The 13,858-nt window shown below is 37.9% G+C and overlaps 1 protein-coding gene across 6 annotated transcripts in view; it reads left to right on the top strand.

The window, feature by feature from the left end:
• The window catches only part of GPATCH8 (G-patch domain containing 8), a 99,266-nt gene that overhangs the window by 66,800 nt on the left and 18,608 nt on the right, over window positions 1-13,858 (top strand). For all 6 annotated transcript variants that reach the window (XM_043584719.1, XM_043584721.1, XM_043584723.1 and 3 more), the window contains one exon: window positions 8,323-8,466. In XM_043584719.1, coding sequence (XP_043440654.1) covers window positions 8,323-8,466 — 144 coding nt within the window. The remainder of the gene's footprint in view (window positions 1-8,322; window positions 8,467-13,858) is intronic.

The raw sequence follows: 13,858 nt of genomic DNA, 5'->3' as shown, positions 1-13,858 counted from the left end.
AAAATCATAAGAAAGAGAACACAGGTGGCTCAGCCAGTTAAGTGTCCAACTTGGGCTCAGGTCATGATCTCATGGCTTGTGAGTTTGACCCCCATGTCGGGCTCTGTGCTGACAGCTCAGAACTTGGAGCCTGCTTCGGATTCTGTGTCTCCCTCTCTCTCTGTCCCTCCCCTGCTCACTCTGTCTCTCTCTCTCTCTCTCTCTCTCTCTCTCTCTCTCAAAAATAAATAAACATTAAAAAAAATTTTTTTAAAGAGAAGATACATTTACTGTACTGTATCGGTACTATGAGGTGATGTTACCTGTTTACAAGATGAATAATCTGTCAGTACCTACCTCAATATTGTCTTATATGACACACAATGTTGTAGCTGTTGTACTTATTATTAATACTGTAATCAAAAATAAAAAAGGTAGGGGCGCCTGGGTGGCGCAGTCGGTTAAGCGTCCGACTTCAGCCAGGTCACGATCTCGCGGTCCGGGAGTTCGAGCCCCGCGTCGGGCTCTGGGCTGATGGCTCGGAGCCTGGAGCCAGTTTCCGATTCTGTGTCTCCCTCTCTCTCTGCCCCTCCCCCGTTCATGCTCTGTCTCTCTCTGTCCCAAAAATAAATAAACGTTGAAAAAAAAATTTAAAAAGATAAAAAAATAAAAAAGGTAGAGGAGCCTCCGTGGCTCAGTTGGTTAAGCATCTGACTCTTGATTTTCGCTCAGGTCATGATCTCATGGTTCATTAGTTCAAGCCCCACATTGGGCTCTGTGTTGACAGCACGGAGCCTGCTTTAGATTCTCTCTCTCCTCTTCCTCTGTCTCTGCCCTGCTCTGCTCACACTCTTGCTCTCTCTCAAAAATAAGCAAACATTTAAAAAATGAAAAGCTAACATGAAAAAGAAATTATAAGGATTCATGTATTGATAATGAAGAAGCAGTAGTATGATTGCTTTATGGTAGCCTAATCAGTGCAGTTACTTCACAGTAGCCTAGACTATACACTAATGAATGCTTATAAAATTCTTATGGCATACCACATATTCATAATACATTACTGAAACATTGTTACATTAAAAAAAATACATGTATATATATATATATATATATATTTCCCTGAGTTGATAGGTTGATACTCAGCTTCTCCAGTTATAAGAGAGCCATACAGTACATAATATAATTCTTTGAAAGCAAAGTTATAAAATAGTTAAGAAAACCAACACATTATTATTTTCCATCAAGTGTTGCTTACCTTATTCCTAAGTAAGGATAGGCTGTCCACTTCCATACAGTCTTGCACAGGATGTCCTACATTATGAGTACTTGGGAAATGATGATGACATAAAAACGTCTCTCAGAATTCTTGTCATATAGTTACTAGATTTTCACACAAAGACAGTAACACACATACACAGCAGATAAGTTTATTAACTATATGGCATGATGATTATATTACTGTTCATTAAGTGGAAGTGGATTATGATAAAGGTTTTCTTCATCTTCACATTGAGAAGGCTGAGGAGGGAAGAAGAGGGGTTGGTCTTGTATCAAGGGTAGAAGGAGGTAGAAGGGGAGGTAGGAGAAGCTGGCACACTTAGTATAACTTTATGGAAATACGTCATTATTTCTTATTTATTCATTCATTCATTCATTCATTCATTCATTTATTTTGCTTTTTCATTTTCAAAAAAATGTTTCTATTCATTGTCTTCCGCCATTTGCTTTAATTTCAGTGCCTGTGTCCTAGATGGGTCCATGTGGTAAAAGAAGTCAAAAGCAGTCTTGAATAATCAGAACCCTTCTTCCAGATAGATTACTGCCAACTTGTTCTCTGGCACTGCTGCTTCTACATTTTCTTCCTTATTGTCTGTCTCTGGTGTGGAAGCAGTTGTCTCCATTGACTGGTCTTCTGTTAATCCCTCTGTTAGCTCTTGAATTTCTTCAAGATCCATATATTGCACCCTTCCCCACCACCATCACTCCCCCTCCCCCCCCATTTACTATTTCTTCTGTGATTTCTGTGATTGGCTCTATTATAAATTCTGTGAAATCATGCACAACATCTGGACACAGTTTTCTCCGGCAGGAATTTATTGTTTGGAAATGTTATGGCTTTCACGGCTTTTTCTGTAACAACAATGGCATCTTCAGTGGTGTAATCCTCCCAGACTTTCATATTCTCTCTTTTGGGGTTCTCTTTCATAGTGTTCACAATCCTTTCTGTAGTGTACTGTGTATAATAACCCCGTGATCTAGAGGCTGAATTAAAGAGCTTGTGTTTGGGGGCAGAAAGACTACTTCAGTGCCTTTGCTGAATTCACCAGGTTCTGGGTGGCTGAGGGATTGTCCAGTATCAGAAGAACTTTAAAAGGCAGTCTGTACTGGCAAGGTACTTCCTGACTTCAGGGACAAAGCACTGATGGAAGCAATCCAGAAAAAGCATTCTTCTTGTCCAAGCCTTCTTGTACAACCAAAAGACTGATAGCTGGCGTTTATTTTTGCACTTTAAGGCTAGGGGTTGGGGTAGGGGTGGAGGTGGAAGTTAGCTTTATAGGTAAGGGCAGTCCTGATCATAAACCCAACTGTATTTGCATAAAACAGTAGTGTTAGCCTCTCCCTTCCTGCCTTAAATCCTGGTGTTTGCTTCTCTTTCTTGCTAATAAATGTCATGTGTGGCATCCCATCCCCAGAGTAGGACACTTTTATCTGCATTAAAAACTTGTTCAGACAGATAACCTTTTTCCTCAGGGATTTTCTTAATGGCATCTGGGAACTTGTCTGCTGCATCCTGGTTGGAAGAAGGCGCTTTTCCTGTTATCTTGATAGGTTTTGGCCAGACCTCTTTATAAAATTATCCAACCATCTTTTGCCTGCATTAAATTCTCTAGCTTTAGATCTTCACCTTTTGCTTTAAGTTGTCATATAATCACTTCACTGTTTTTTAACCGTATCAGAGTCCGTATGTATTCCTTTCTTATAGCAATCCTAAACACACAAAAGCTTCCTTTTCAGTACGAGATTGAAAGGTTTTGCACAAAAAGTGCAGGGTTTTTGCACCGGCTAATTCAGCTGCAGTGGCACTTTCACAGGTTTCCTTTTTCTTTCTCTTTCTGTCTTTCTGTCTTTCTGTCTTTCTGTCTTTTTCTTTCTTTCTGTCTGTCTTTCTGTCTTTCTCTCTCTCTCTCTCTCTCTCTCTCTCTCTCTCTTTTAAATGGTCCTTACATTGGATTCATTTACCTTCAAATGTCAGGCAACCACTGTTGCTGATGTAAATCTATGGTATTTATCTAGCAGTTCACCTTTTTCTTGTAATGTCATGACTTTTTTCTGCTTGTGAGCATTTACAGCATCACTAGTGGCACTTTGTGTGGGTCCTGTGGTATTATTCAAGGTTTATAGTATTGCACTAAACATGATGAAAAATACACAAGAACTAGGAGAGATCACTTTTTACTGCAGTACCCAATTTGCTAGAGAGATGAACTGCTCATGCAGAGATGATTAACATCACACAGCATTTTAAGTGGATATTCTCAACACTTGAGCTCACCCCAGCAACAACAGGAGATAGCTGTGAAATTACTACAGTAGTACAGCATGTACTACAGTTCTTTATGCAGTTATGATTTAATACATCATCTTTACATTTGTTCACATTTCTCTCTGCCAGTGGTACCATTTAAGGTCTGTAAGTGTGTACATAAGTTTTGATAAATTTTAACTTTTTGTAATAGGTTTGCATGTGTTTTATGGTAATAAATGATAAACTAGTATCTACAAGTGTTTTATGCATTAATGACACACTGGTTTTTTTTTTCTTTTTTTTTCTTTTTGGTATTTTTTAGACTATGTGGTTTATCTGCAAATTTTTTCAAATTGTTGCAGATCTCCAAAAACTTTCCAATATATTTATTGGAAAAAATCCTCATGTACGTGGACCCATGCAGTTCAAATTCATTCAAAGATCAACTGTACTCAGCTTGTTTTGAGATGTCTTTTGATGTCTAGCTTTTAAATGGAACTGCTGAGGCAAATTGGACCACCTTTTTGGGTCAGTCCCACAGTTGTGAGCCAAAACCTCATTAAGACCAGTGGATAACCAACATGTCTGTGTTGGCTTTTCAGATTAGCAGTGCAGCTTATTTGGAGAATAGTCTCTTAATATTTAATTCCATAACTAGCCACAGTCTCAAGTAATGCTTTTGCCTTAAAGTCTAAAAAAAAAGATGGGGCGCCTGGCTGGCTCAGTGAGTAGAGCATGTGACTCTTGATCTTGGGGTCAGGAGTTCAAGCCCCACATTGCTTGTAGAGATTACTTAGAAGAAAAAAAGTTAATTAAGTTGAGTATTGATATAGTTGCTCCAGCTTTATTTTGGCTAGTATTTGCCCGACATATATCTTTTTCTGTCCTTTAACTTCCAACTTTCTGAGTTGTTTCTTGAGTTTGGGGATATCTCTTGTGATCAACATGTAGTTGGATTTTGTTTTTCTGGTGATTTTTTTTTAGTACATCTACATTTCTTTTTTCTTTTTCTTTTTCTTTTCTTTCTTTCTTTTTTTTTATTTTTTTAATGTTTATGTATTTATTTTGAGAGAGGGAGAGAGAGAATCCCAAGCAGGCTCGATGCTGTCAGTATGGAACCTGAAATGGGGCTTGAACTCAGCAAAACCATGAGATCATGACCTGAGCCAAGATGAAGAGTTGGACGCCTAACCAACTGAGCCACCCAGGGGTCCCAGTACCTTTACATTTCTTGTGATTTCTTATCTGCCTTTTTACTTTATATTTTGCTGATTTTTCTGTGCTGTCTTACCTTTATAAAATTGAAGTTTTCTTATTTTTTTCCCTTCACTATTTCTGTTCTTCTAATAATTACCCTTGGGAGTTTAAATTATGCTTAATTTAACAAAGTCTAAAGTTAACTCCATCTCATTAGAAGGACTTGAGAACATTTAAACTTTGAATGCCCTCTTCTGTTACATTTGGCTGTATCAGCTAGCATTTCGCTTTTTATCCTTTTTCAGTCCTGCAAACTAGGTATTGTTTTTGTTATTATGTGTATATATGTGTGTGTGTGTATATGTATATATTTATATAATTTTTGTTATTATAATATATTTTTGTTTTTGTTATATATTGTGTGTATGTGTGTGTATATATCATATATTTTATTGCTTACCATTTACTTTCAGTATTTCAGACCTTTTTACTGGCATCATTTTCCTTTTTCCCTGAAGTATATTCTTAAGGAAACCGTGACATTCAGGTCCACAGTTAGAAACATGTTTAATACAGGGCTGCCTGGGTGGCTTGATTGGTTGAGTGTCTGACTCTTGATTTTGGCTCAGGTCATGATCACAGGGTCATGGAATCGAACCCCGCTTCGGGCTCTACACTCAGGGTGGAGCCTGCTTAAGATATTCTCTCTCACCCCACTAAAAAGGACAACTGTAGACCAATTTCCCTGATGAACATGCATGCAAAAATCCTTTTCTGTGCCTGCTATAATTTACTAAACTAATGTCATGACTTGTGAATTACAATCTATGATTTCAGAAATACTGCTCTATTAGGAAGGGGTTTTTTTTAATTAAAAAAAAATCTTTTTATTCATTTTTGAGAGAGAGAGAGAGAGACAGGCGTGTGAGTAGGGGAGGAACAGAGAGAGAGGGAGACACAGAATCCGAAGCAGGTTCCAGGCTCTGAGTTGTCAGCACAGAGCCTGATGCAGGGCTCGAACTTGTGAACCGCGAGATCATGACCTGAGCTGAAGTTGGATGCCCAACTGACTGAGCCACGCAGGTGCCCCTAGGAAGGTTCTTTTTAATGAATCTCTTGGTGGTAAAACTTTTTTATCTGGAGATGCCTTAATTTAATCACTTCTGAAAAATAGGTCATTTGGTATACATGTGACATGTATTTTCTCTAAGCACACGGTCTTCTACTTTACATTGCTTTTGAGTCTGCTGTCAGTCTGATTGTGGGTAATCTTTAAGTTTCTTCTGGGTATCTTAGGATTTGATGGTCTTTAGTCCTTTTGTAGTTTCATTGCAGTGTATCTAGGTGCACATTTTTATTTAGCCTCTGTGGTATACTTTGTGCTTCCTGTATCTGTGGAGTTGTGTCTTTAACTAGTTTGGAAAAATTCTCAGCCTTTATATCTTCAAATATTTTTCTCTCATCTATGCTATCCTGTTTTTCTGGGATTCCACTTGTACATGTGTAAATACTATATACTCTGTGGCTTCTAAACCTCTCTTGCATATTATCTGTCTCTGTACCTCATTCTAAGTAATTTCAAACTGACTTCTACCTCTTTTAGTTTACTACATCTTTTTTTTTTTTAATTTTTTTTTTTTAACGTTTATTTATTTTTGAGACAGAGACAGAGCATGAACGGGGGAGGGGCAGAGACAGAGGGAGACACAGAATCGGAAGCAGGCTCCAGGCTCTGAGCCATCAGCGCAGAGCCCGACGCGGGGCTCGAACTCACGGACCGCGAGATCGTGGCCCGAGCTGAAGTCGGATGCTTAACCAACTGAGCCACCCAGGCGCCCCTACTACATCTTTTTTAAATTGACATATAAATTGAATACTATAAAATTCATCTTTTTAAAGTGGCTTTTAGTATATTCCATAAGCTTGTACAACCATTGCTACAGTCTAATTCCAGAACATTTTCACTTCCCTACTGCATCTTTTTTGAGGTGTGTCTGGCCTGTTTTTTTCATCCATCCTCTAGGTAGCTGATTAATTTTTTGGTTTATTTTTTATGGTTCTTATTTGGTTCTTTCTGCAGTCTGCCTAGGTTTTTTTGTTTTGTTTATGTTTTGTTGTTTTATTTTGTTTTAAGTAGGCTTCATGCCCAACATGGGGCATGAACTCACTACCCTGAGATCAAGTCACATGCTCTACCGACTGAACTTGCAAAACCGCGAGATCAGGACCTGAGCAGAAACCAAGAGTCAGATGTTTAACCTACTGAGCCACCTAGGTGCCCCACTGAGAGGATTTTTTTTTTCCCTCTGCCAAGATGCAGAGGTCTTAAGTACTCTCCAGCCCACTCACAGGTTCTTTCATTTATTAATGAGGCTTCTGTGATCTATTCCCCCATCTTGCTCAAACCCCAAGTTCCTGTGTCACTACCCACATGTCCTAAGGAGAGCCTTTGCCCATCACAGCCTGATACCAATTTCAGTTATGTGATTTGTTTTATTTTCTATTGCCTCTTTTTTTTTAACTTTTTTTTTTTTTTTTAACATTTATTTATTTTTGAGAGAGAGAGAGACAGAGCATGACCAGGGGAGGGGCAGAGAGAGAGGGAAACACAGAATCCGAAGCAGGCTCCAGGCTCCAAGCTGTCAGCACAGAGCCTGATGCGGGGCTTGAACTCACAAACTGCGAGATCATGACCTGAGCCGAAGTTGGACGCTTAACCGACTAAGCCACCCAGCCGCCCCTCTGTTGCCTCTTTTGAGGATATTTCTATGGTTCCTTACACTGCAGTACAAATTGTGTTTTTTATTTCTGGTTGTTTGAGGGGTTTTTTAACCAGGGGTAGGAGTAGGGGATGCCACCATATGCTAAAAGGCAAAGTAAAAGTAAACTCTTTTTGGGGGTGTCTGGGTGGTTCAGTTGGTTAAGCATCCCACTTCATCTTAGGTCATGATCTTGAAGTTCGTGGGTTCGAGCCCCGTGTCGACTCTGCTGATAGCTCAGAGCCTGGAGCCTGCTTCCGATTCTGTGTTTCCCTCTCTCTCTGCTCCTGCCCTGCTGTGCTCTCTCTCTCTCTCTCAAAAAATAAACATTCAAAAAATTTTGTTTGTTTCTCATTTCTGGTTGCTTGGGGTTTTTTTGTTTGTTTGTTTGTTTTTTTAGCCAGAGGTAGGAGTAGGGGATGCCACCATAATGCCAAGGCAAAGTAAAATTAAACTCTTTCGGGGGGGGGCGGGGGGCCACTGGGGTGGTTCAGTCAGTTACTCATCTGGTTTCGGGTCAAGTCATGATCTCATGGTTCCTGAGTTTGAGCCCCGCATCGGGCTCTGTGCTGACAGAGCTCAGAGCCTGGAACCGGCTTTGGATCCTCTTTCGTCTCCCTTTCTCTGCCCCTCTCCTGCTCACGCTCTGTCTCTCTCTCTTTCTCAAAAATAAATAAACATGGAACTCTTTTTGAATGTTTATTTATTTGGAGACAACTATTAGTACACACAAATTACCCACCTAATTGCCACTTGTGTTCCATCTAGTTTTTGCTAGTACCGCTAAATAACCATCTTTATACCATTCACTTAAAATTCTAAGTTCATTTTTTTGTTTGTATTTTGGGGTTCTTACAGGATTATGTTGACAAAGAGAAGGCCATTGCCAAAGCACTGGAAGACCTCAGAGCCAACTTTTACTGTGAACTCTGTGATAAGCAATATCAGAAACATCAGGAATTTGACAACCACATCAACTCCTATGATCATGCACACAAGCAGGTGAGGAATAGTTGCTTGCTAGCAAAACAATACTTTATTTGTTAGAATTATTGAATTTTATAAATGTACCCCAAAAATCTTGGTGACTATGGTTTCTTATATCTGCCAGTCTTTATCTGAGGTCTATCTGACTTACTTTTTTTTTTCAGTGACAAGTCCTGACATAGACCTCCCTCTTCCAAGAATTTATGTAGAGAATTGTGAGCTTCATAAATCTTGCATAAAGTTTTTGGCTTTGATTATTTTCTGAATTTGTATTTAATTTGGTAGTTCAACTGAGGATCACTAGGAGTTTTATTTCCCTTTCTCTCTCTTTGTGAACATGTTAAACTTTGAGTAGTTATCCCAGACTGTGGGTGCTTCATCTTCTATATACAGGAGTTCATGCTTTATTGGCTACTATTTCCTATCAGTAAGTTATTTTGTTATTTGGTATACCTTGGAAACTAGATAAATCTTGAGAAGGAAAAAGAATTAGATGCTGTCCTAACTTTAACAAAAACCTCTGATGCTGCATGTTGAAGAGCTTGCTAAAAAGTGAATTATACTTTCTTTGCAGTCTTTTTTGCTTTCACTGACTTAGAAAATAAAATTGTACCTAACTAGATACTGTCATAAAGAAGGTGGCCCAGGGGGGATTTTAGAAGAAAGAAATGGATCTTTAAATTTCTGGCTTATTGAATAATTTTGAGCCATTTGATGTTGGGTGATTTTAGCAGAATTTACTAGGTCTTTGAAGGCATAATAGTTGTATTTGTTAAACTTGTAAGATTTATGAGCATTGCTGGAATGCTGTCTTAAGTGGATCTGTTGAACCAACTTTTTTTTTTAATACCTTTGCTTCATCTTTCAACCAGCCATAAGATTTCAGTGCACAAGTAAAGAGCAAGCTTTAAGCTTTACTAGCACAAGGATAGTTTGTAAACTGTTACACTTTTTGCAACAATCCCTCTCATGTTTAACCACACCTAACCAATTTAAGATGCTTCCACTGATAGAATTGTATTCAAGACAGCTTTTGAACTTTTGATACACCTTTGGACATTGTGTATTATCAAGGTCTGCTTAATTTGAAGAAGAGAAATATAGAGAGGATATATATGGACAAGATATATACTGGAGTTACTTTACTTTTTCAAAGAAACGTCTGTCAAGAAAGAGTTACAACAGCAAATATTGCTTATCCAGTAATTTTTCTGGCTTCTCAGTGTATACATAATTCAAATTTGGGGGTTATTTTTTATGGAATTGAGAAAGACTTGTAGCATCTAAAACACACAACCACCTTTTTGGGCTCTAAAAATTTCTTCAATTAAGAATTGTCTACGGGGGACAAAATTGTCTGTGATGGGGCGCCTGGCTGGCTCAGTCGGTGGAGCATGTGACTCTTGATCCCAGGGTCATGAGTTCAGGCCCCACATTGGGCTTAAAGCGTACTTAAAAAAAAAAAAAAAAAAAAAAAAAGTTGTCTGATAAATTAGGACTCCAGAAGAAACTTTAGGCACCAAAACGACATTTAGAAAGGTTACATTTTTAGTTGATGAGAAGTCTCTTGAGTAAAGTTTCTATTAGAAAAAAAATAAACCAGGAAAAGTATAATTCAGACTTGAGCAATGTTTAGATTGCTTTTTAAGGGAAAATATTCTATCCAAGCAACAGAATTACAAATGAAATCTGAGCAGAAATGCAGAACTAGTGAAATTCACATCGACAGCATTAATGTGAGGGATGATAATGTTTTAGTGATGCTGCTTTCAACTTGAGAGTAGTAGTAATTGTTACAGCTCCGGTTCATTTGAATTTGACATGTCTGTTCTGTGCACCTTGGGATGACTTCATTCTCTCTCCATGTCTCTCTGTTGCAGTGGTTTTCCACATGGGGAGTTTTGTCCTCTAGGGAACACTTGACATTGTTGATTGCCACAATTAGGAAGATGGTGCTACTGGCATGTAGTGGGTAGAGGTGCTTCTAAATATCCTACAATGCACAGGAAAGCTCCTTGCAACACAGAATACCTGGCCCAAAATGTCAATAGTGCTGAGGTTGAGAAACCCTGTTCTATTAAGACTACTGAAAAACTTTCAAAGACATATGATATTGCAAAATCATTTGGCCTTTCCTTGGTGCAAACAAATCACTGTCATTTTAAGTCCCTAGTTATGTTATAAACATTTGTAAAGTGCTCATCTAGATGATCCCAAATACTCATATTTTTTAGATTATCATTTCATTTAAAAATGAAAATACAAAATTAAGGGTTTCTTATAAGGAACTTATGGACTACCTTTCTCCATTAACATAGAAAAATGTCTGCAGTCCTTGGTCTGGGAAGAAATCTTTAGCTGGGATGGTTAATGAATGCATGTGAGCCTGTTTCTTCACCATGCTCAAAAGCCCATCTTAGGTATTAAAAAAAGAATGAATGTAGTGTGAGTTTGTTGTTTTCTTTGGTTTTGGCGGAGTGTTCTGTATTTGGTTGAAACATAGGCTTTTTCATCTTTCTTTATACTCCCCTCTTAGTGCAGATAGAGTAGAATCTTGAAACGATACTATAAATATATAAACAAAAAAGTGCACAGTACTAAATTTTTTTATAGTTCTCTTCCCTTTACTTAGAATTTCTAAAGAGCCTTTAATTGCCCTTGGTACAACACAGCTAAATAACCTCTAAGAGGAGCTATGTCCTGTTTTTCATTCCTCTTTGATGGACATGAACTTACCATACAAATGGAGCTACCATTTTCCAAATTCATGCTCTAAAATCATAAAGACACCCTGTCTTGTCTTCCAGGAAGGCACACAGGATTATTATGAATCTGAGATAATAGGTAAGTACATTCAACCCCTATATTAGTAATCCCTAGTTTGCATCTTCCATCAAATTTTTACTATTAAAATTTCCAGAGAAATAATCTATCCTGTTAGTGGTAAAACTAGTGGTATAGACAGGATTCTGAACACGCCCTTATCTTTATTAAGCACAAATAATCTCTCAAAAAAGGGCTGTGTGGTCACCCACGTTTTGTGGTGATTTTGGGGGGTTGTTATCATGTGCCTCTCCCTATTCACTAGTTTTTCTCAAAATTTCCAAGATTTTTGTGAAGAAAGTCACTAACCTGCAAATATGAAGACCCAGCTTTTTTAAAGATGAAAAAGCTAATTAGACATTTTGGCTCTTTTCAGCAGTTTAACTCTCATTTTAAGGTGATAATTTCAATACATTTTGAAGGGTAGTCCTCTCCATTCTTCAAAAGCTAGCCCAATCTGTGATTCCTTTTTATGTAAGTTAGTCCTAATATGCCTCAGAGCTTAATAAACATTAGTATCCATCTTCTATCCCTCTTGGCTTAATTACAGTACAGTTAAGGTTACTTTGAAACTAAACATTTTTCATCTCTACCTCCTTGCATCTTTGATTATTTTGCATAGCTAAAAACATGTCTACTAGTGGATATGATCATGGAAACCATTTTCTTGAGCTTTTCAGAGGGCCTAAATTTCAAACTACAAAGAACATTGTTTCCCAGAAGTCAATTTGTAGCAACACAGTAATAATAGTACCTTATTTTAACACTGGTTTTTTTGTTATTGTTTTGCTCTCTTTGGTGCCTTGCTACCTAGTCACGATTCTCCCAATCTTACTCTCTTTTATTTGTGCCACTAAGGGTCCTCTTCACCAGCCTCCAATACATAAACCAGAGGTCACAAATTGTCCCACAGATGTATTTTGTCTGGTCTTTGTAGTGTTAGATTTTTCCCATTTAATTTTGATTGGTTCTCTGTCTTTTAAAAATGAGATTTTATATAATTCAGGCTTTGTCTTATCTTGAAAAATTGAAATACCTAAGAACATTGGGCCTGCATTTCAACATAACAGTTGGCTAAAGCTGAATAGTTGCTATCTCTTTAGAAAGTCACATGCTCACTCTTCAATTAGATGTCTCTTACATCAACCTGTGTGATTCACTATATTAACTGCCAAATCCTTCTAAACATTTGAGTTTGTGACCCAGGCCCAGACCTTCCTTTTCTCTCCACACACACGGTTCTAATTGACAGTGGAGAAGCAGCACATTGAAAAGCTGCCTCCTTATTCATCTTTAAGTGTTGGGTCCAACTTCTTTGCAATTTCAAAACCATCTGCAGTAGTCGCGTCCAGTTTATCAAAATCTGGTACATATAAATTAGCAGCTTTGAGAAATTCTTTTTAGAAAGAATCAGTGTCTTGGTCAGAGGAAAGAATGCTTTCAACCTACTAAAATAGCTTCAGTGTGAAAACCCCTTTTACGTTTCTTGAAAACACTGAAGTTTCATTTAATACCAAGGTCTGTTTCAACAGTAAAAATAGTGGTTTTATGAGCTTTAAATAGCTGAACTAAAACAGATGAAGCCTATAGTAAGTACCCCTCGATGACTGCTCTGTTCTGAATTGTACACGATGGGATCTGTGACTCCGTGATTTAGTTAACTCTGTCTAAACCGTTACAATTATTTTGGGGCAGTATTGCTTACTTTTCGTTGACTGTTGTGTATATCTGGTATTACCAAGGAATAGAAGGCTTAGTTTTCCTCATGACTCAGAAATGAAATAGGTTCTGTGTTGAAGTATTTTCTGAGAAATTCCTTGGTGATGGAAGGAATGATCATCTTTGGACTTCACATGGCCTTCATTCAGATTTGGACTGGCCACTCTCCACTTGGAGTTGCACTGCTTACTGTTGTAGTTTTGCCCCTCAAGATATTCTACTGTATTTGCTCCTCTGTGTGCTTGGCACACGGGGCATCAGGACAATAAGCACATGAAAACCAATTGGACCTCTGGCAAGCCACTACAGGTTTGAGGAGCTTCAGACTGGGTTCCCTTTCTTCAGTGCTACTTTGATACTCATTGCAAGGGAAACACAAATGGAAATGTTTAAAAGGCAATAAAAAGTAAATAAAATAAGAGAGAAATAATTTTAGGGCTAAAATACAAAAGAAACTGAACTCTTCTAAAAGAAGTGTAACCAAAGGGGTGCCTGGCCAGGTCAGTCAGTGGAGCATGTACCTCTTGATCTCAGTGTTGTGAGTTCAGGCCCCACATTGGGGCGTAGAGCTTACTTTGAAAATAATAATAATAATAATAATAATAATAATAATAATAATAATAATAGAAGCGAAACCACTTAGATACTACTGAAGATAATCTACACATATAATCTATATTTCATGTGTTTCTGGAGTGTTTATCCTTAGAAAACCGTAAATTGATTATTATAAACAGGTGAAATAGATTAGGAAAGCCGTAAAGTATTTATGAATCCCAAAGCTTTGTAGATGTTGACTTAAACAGCATAATTAGCTTCTGAAGAGATTATGCCTGGAGAAGCAAAGCAGATATGAAGAGGAATG

Source organism: Prionailurus bengalensis, chromosome E1, assembly GCF_016509475.1.
Source record: "Prionailurus bengalensis isolate Pbe53 chromosome E1, Fcat_Pben_1.1_paternal_pri, whole genome shotgun sequence".
Taxonomy (NCBI): domain Eukaryota; kingdom Metazoa; phylum Chordata; class Mammalia; order Carnivora; family Felidae; genus Prionailurus; species Prionailurus bengalensis.
The sequence above is the reverse complement of the archived record's forward strand: the minus strand, read 5'-3'. Positions and strand labels throughout refer to the sequence as shown.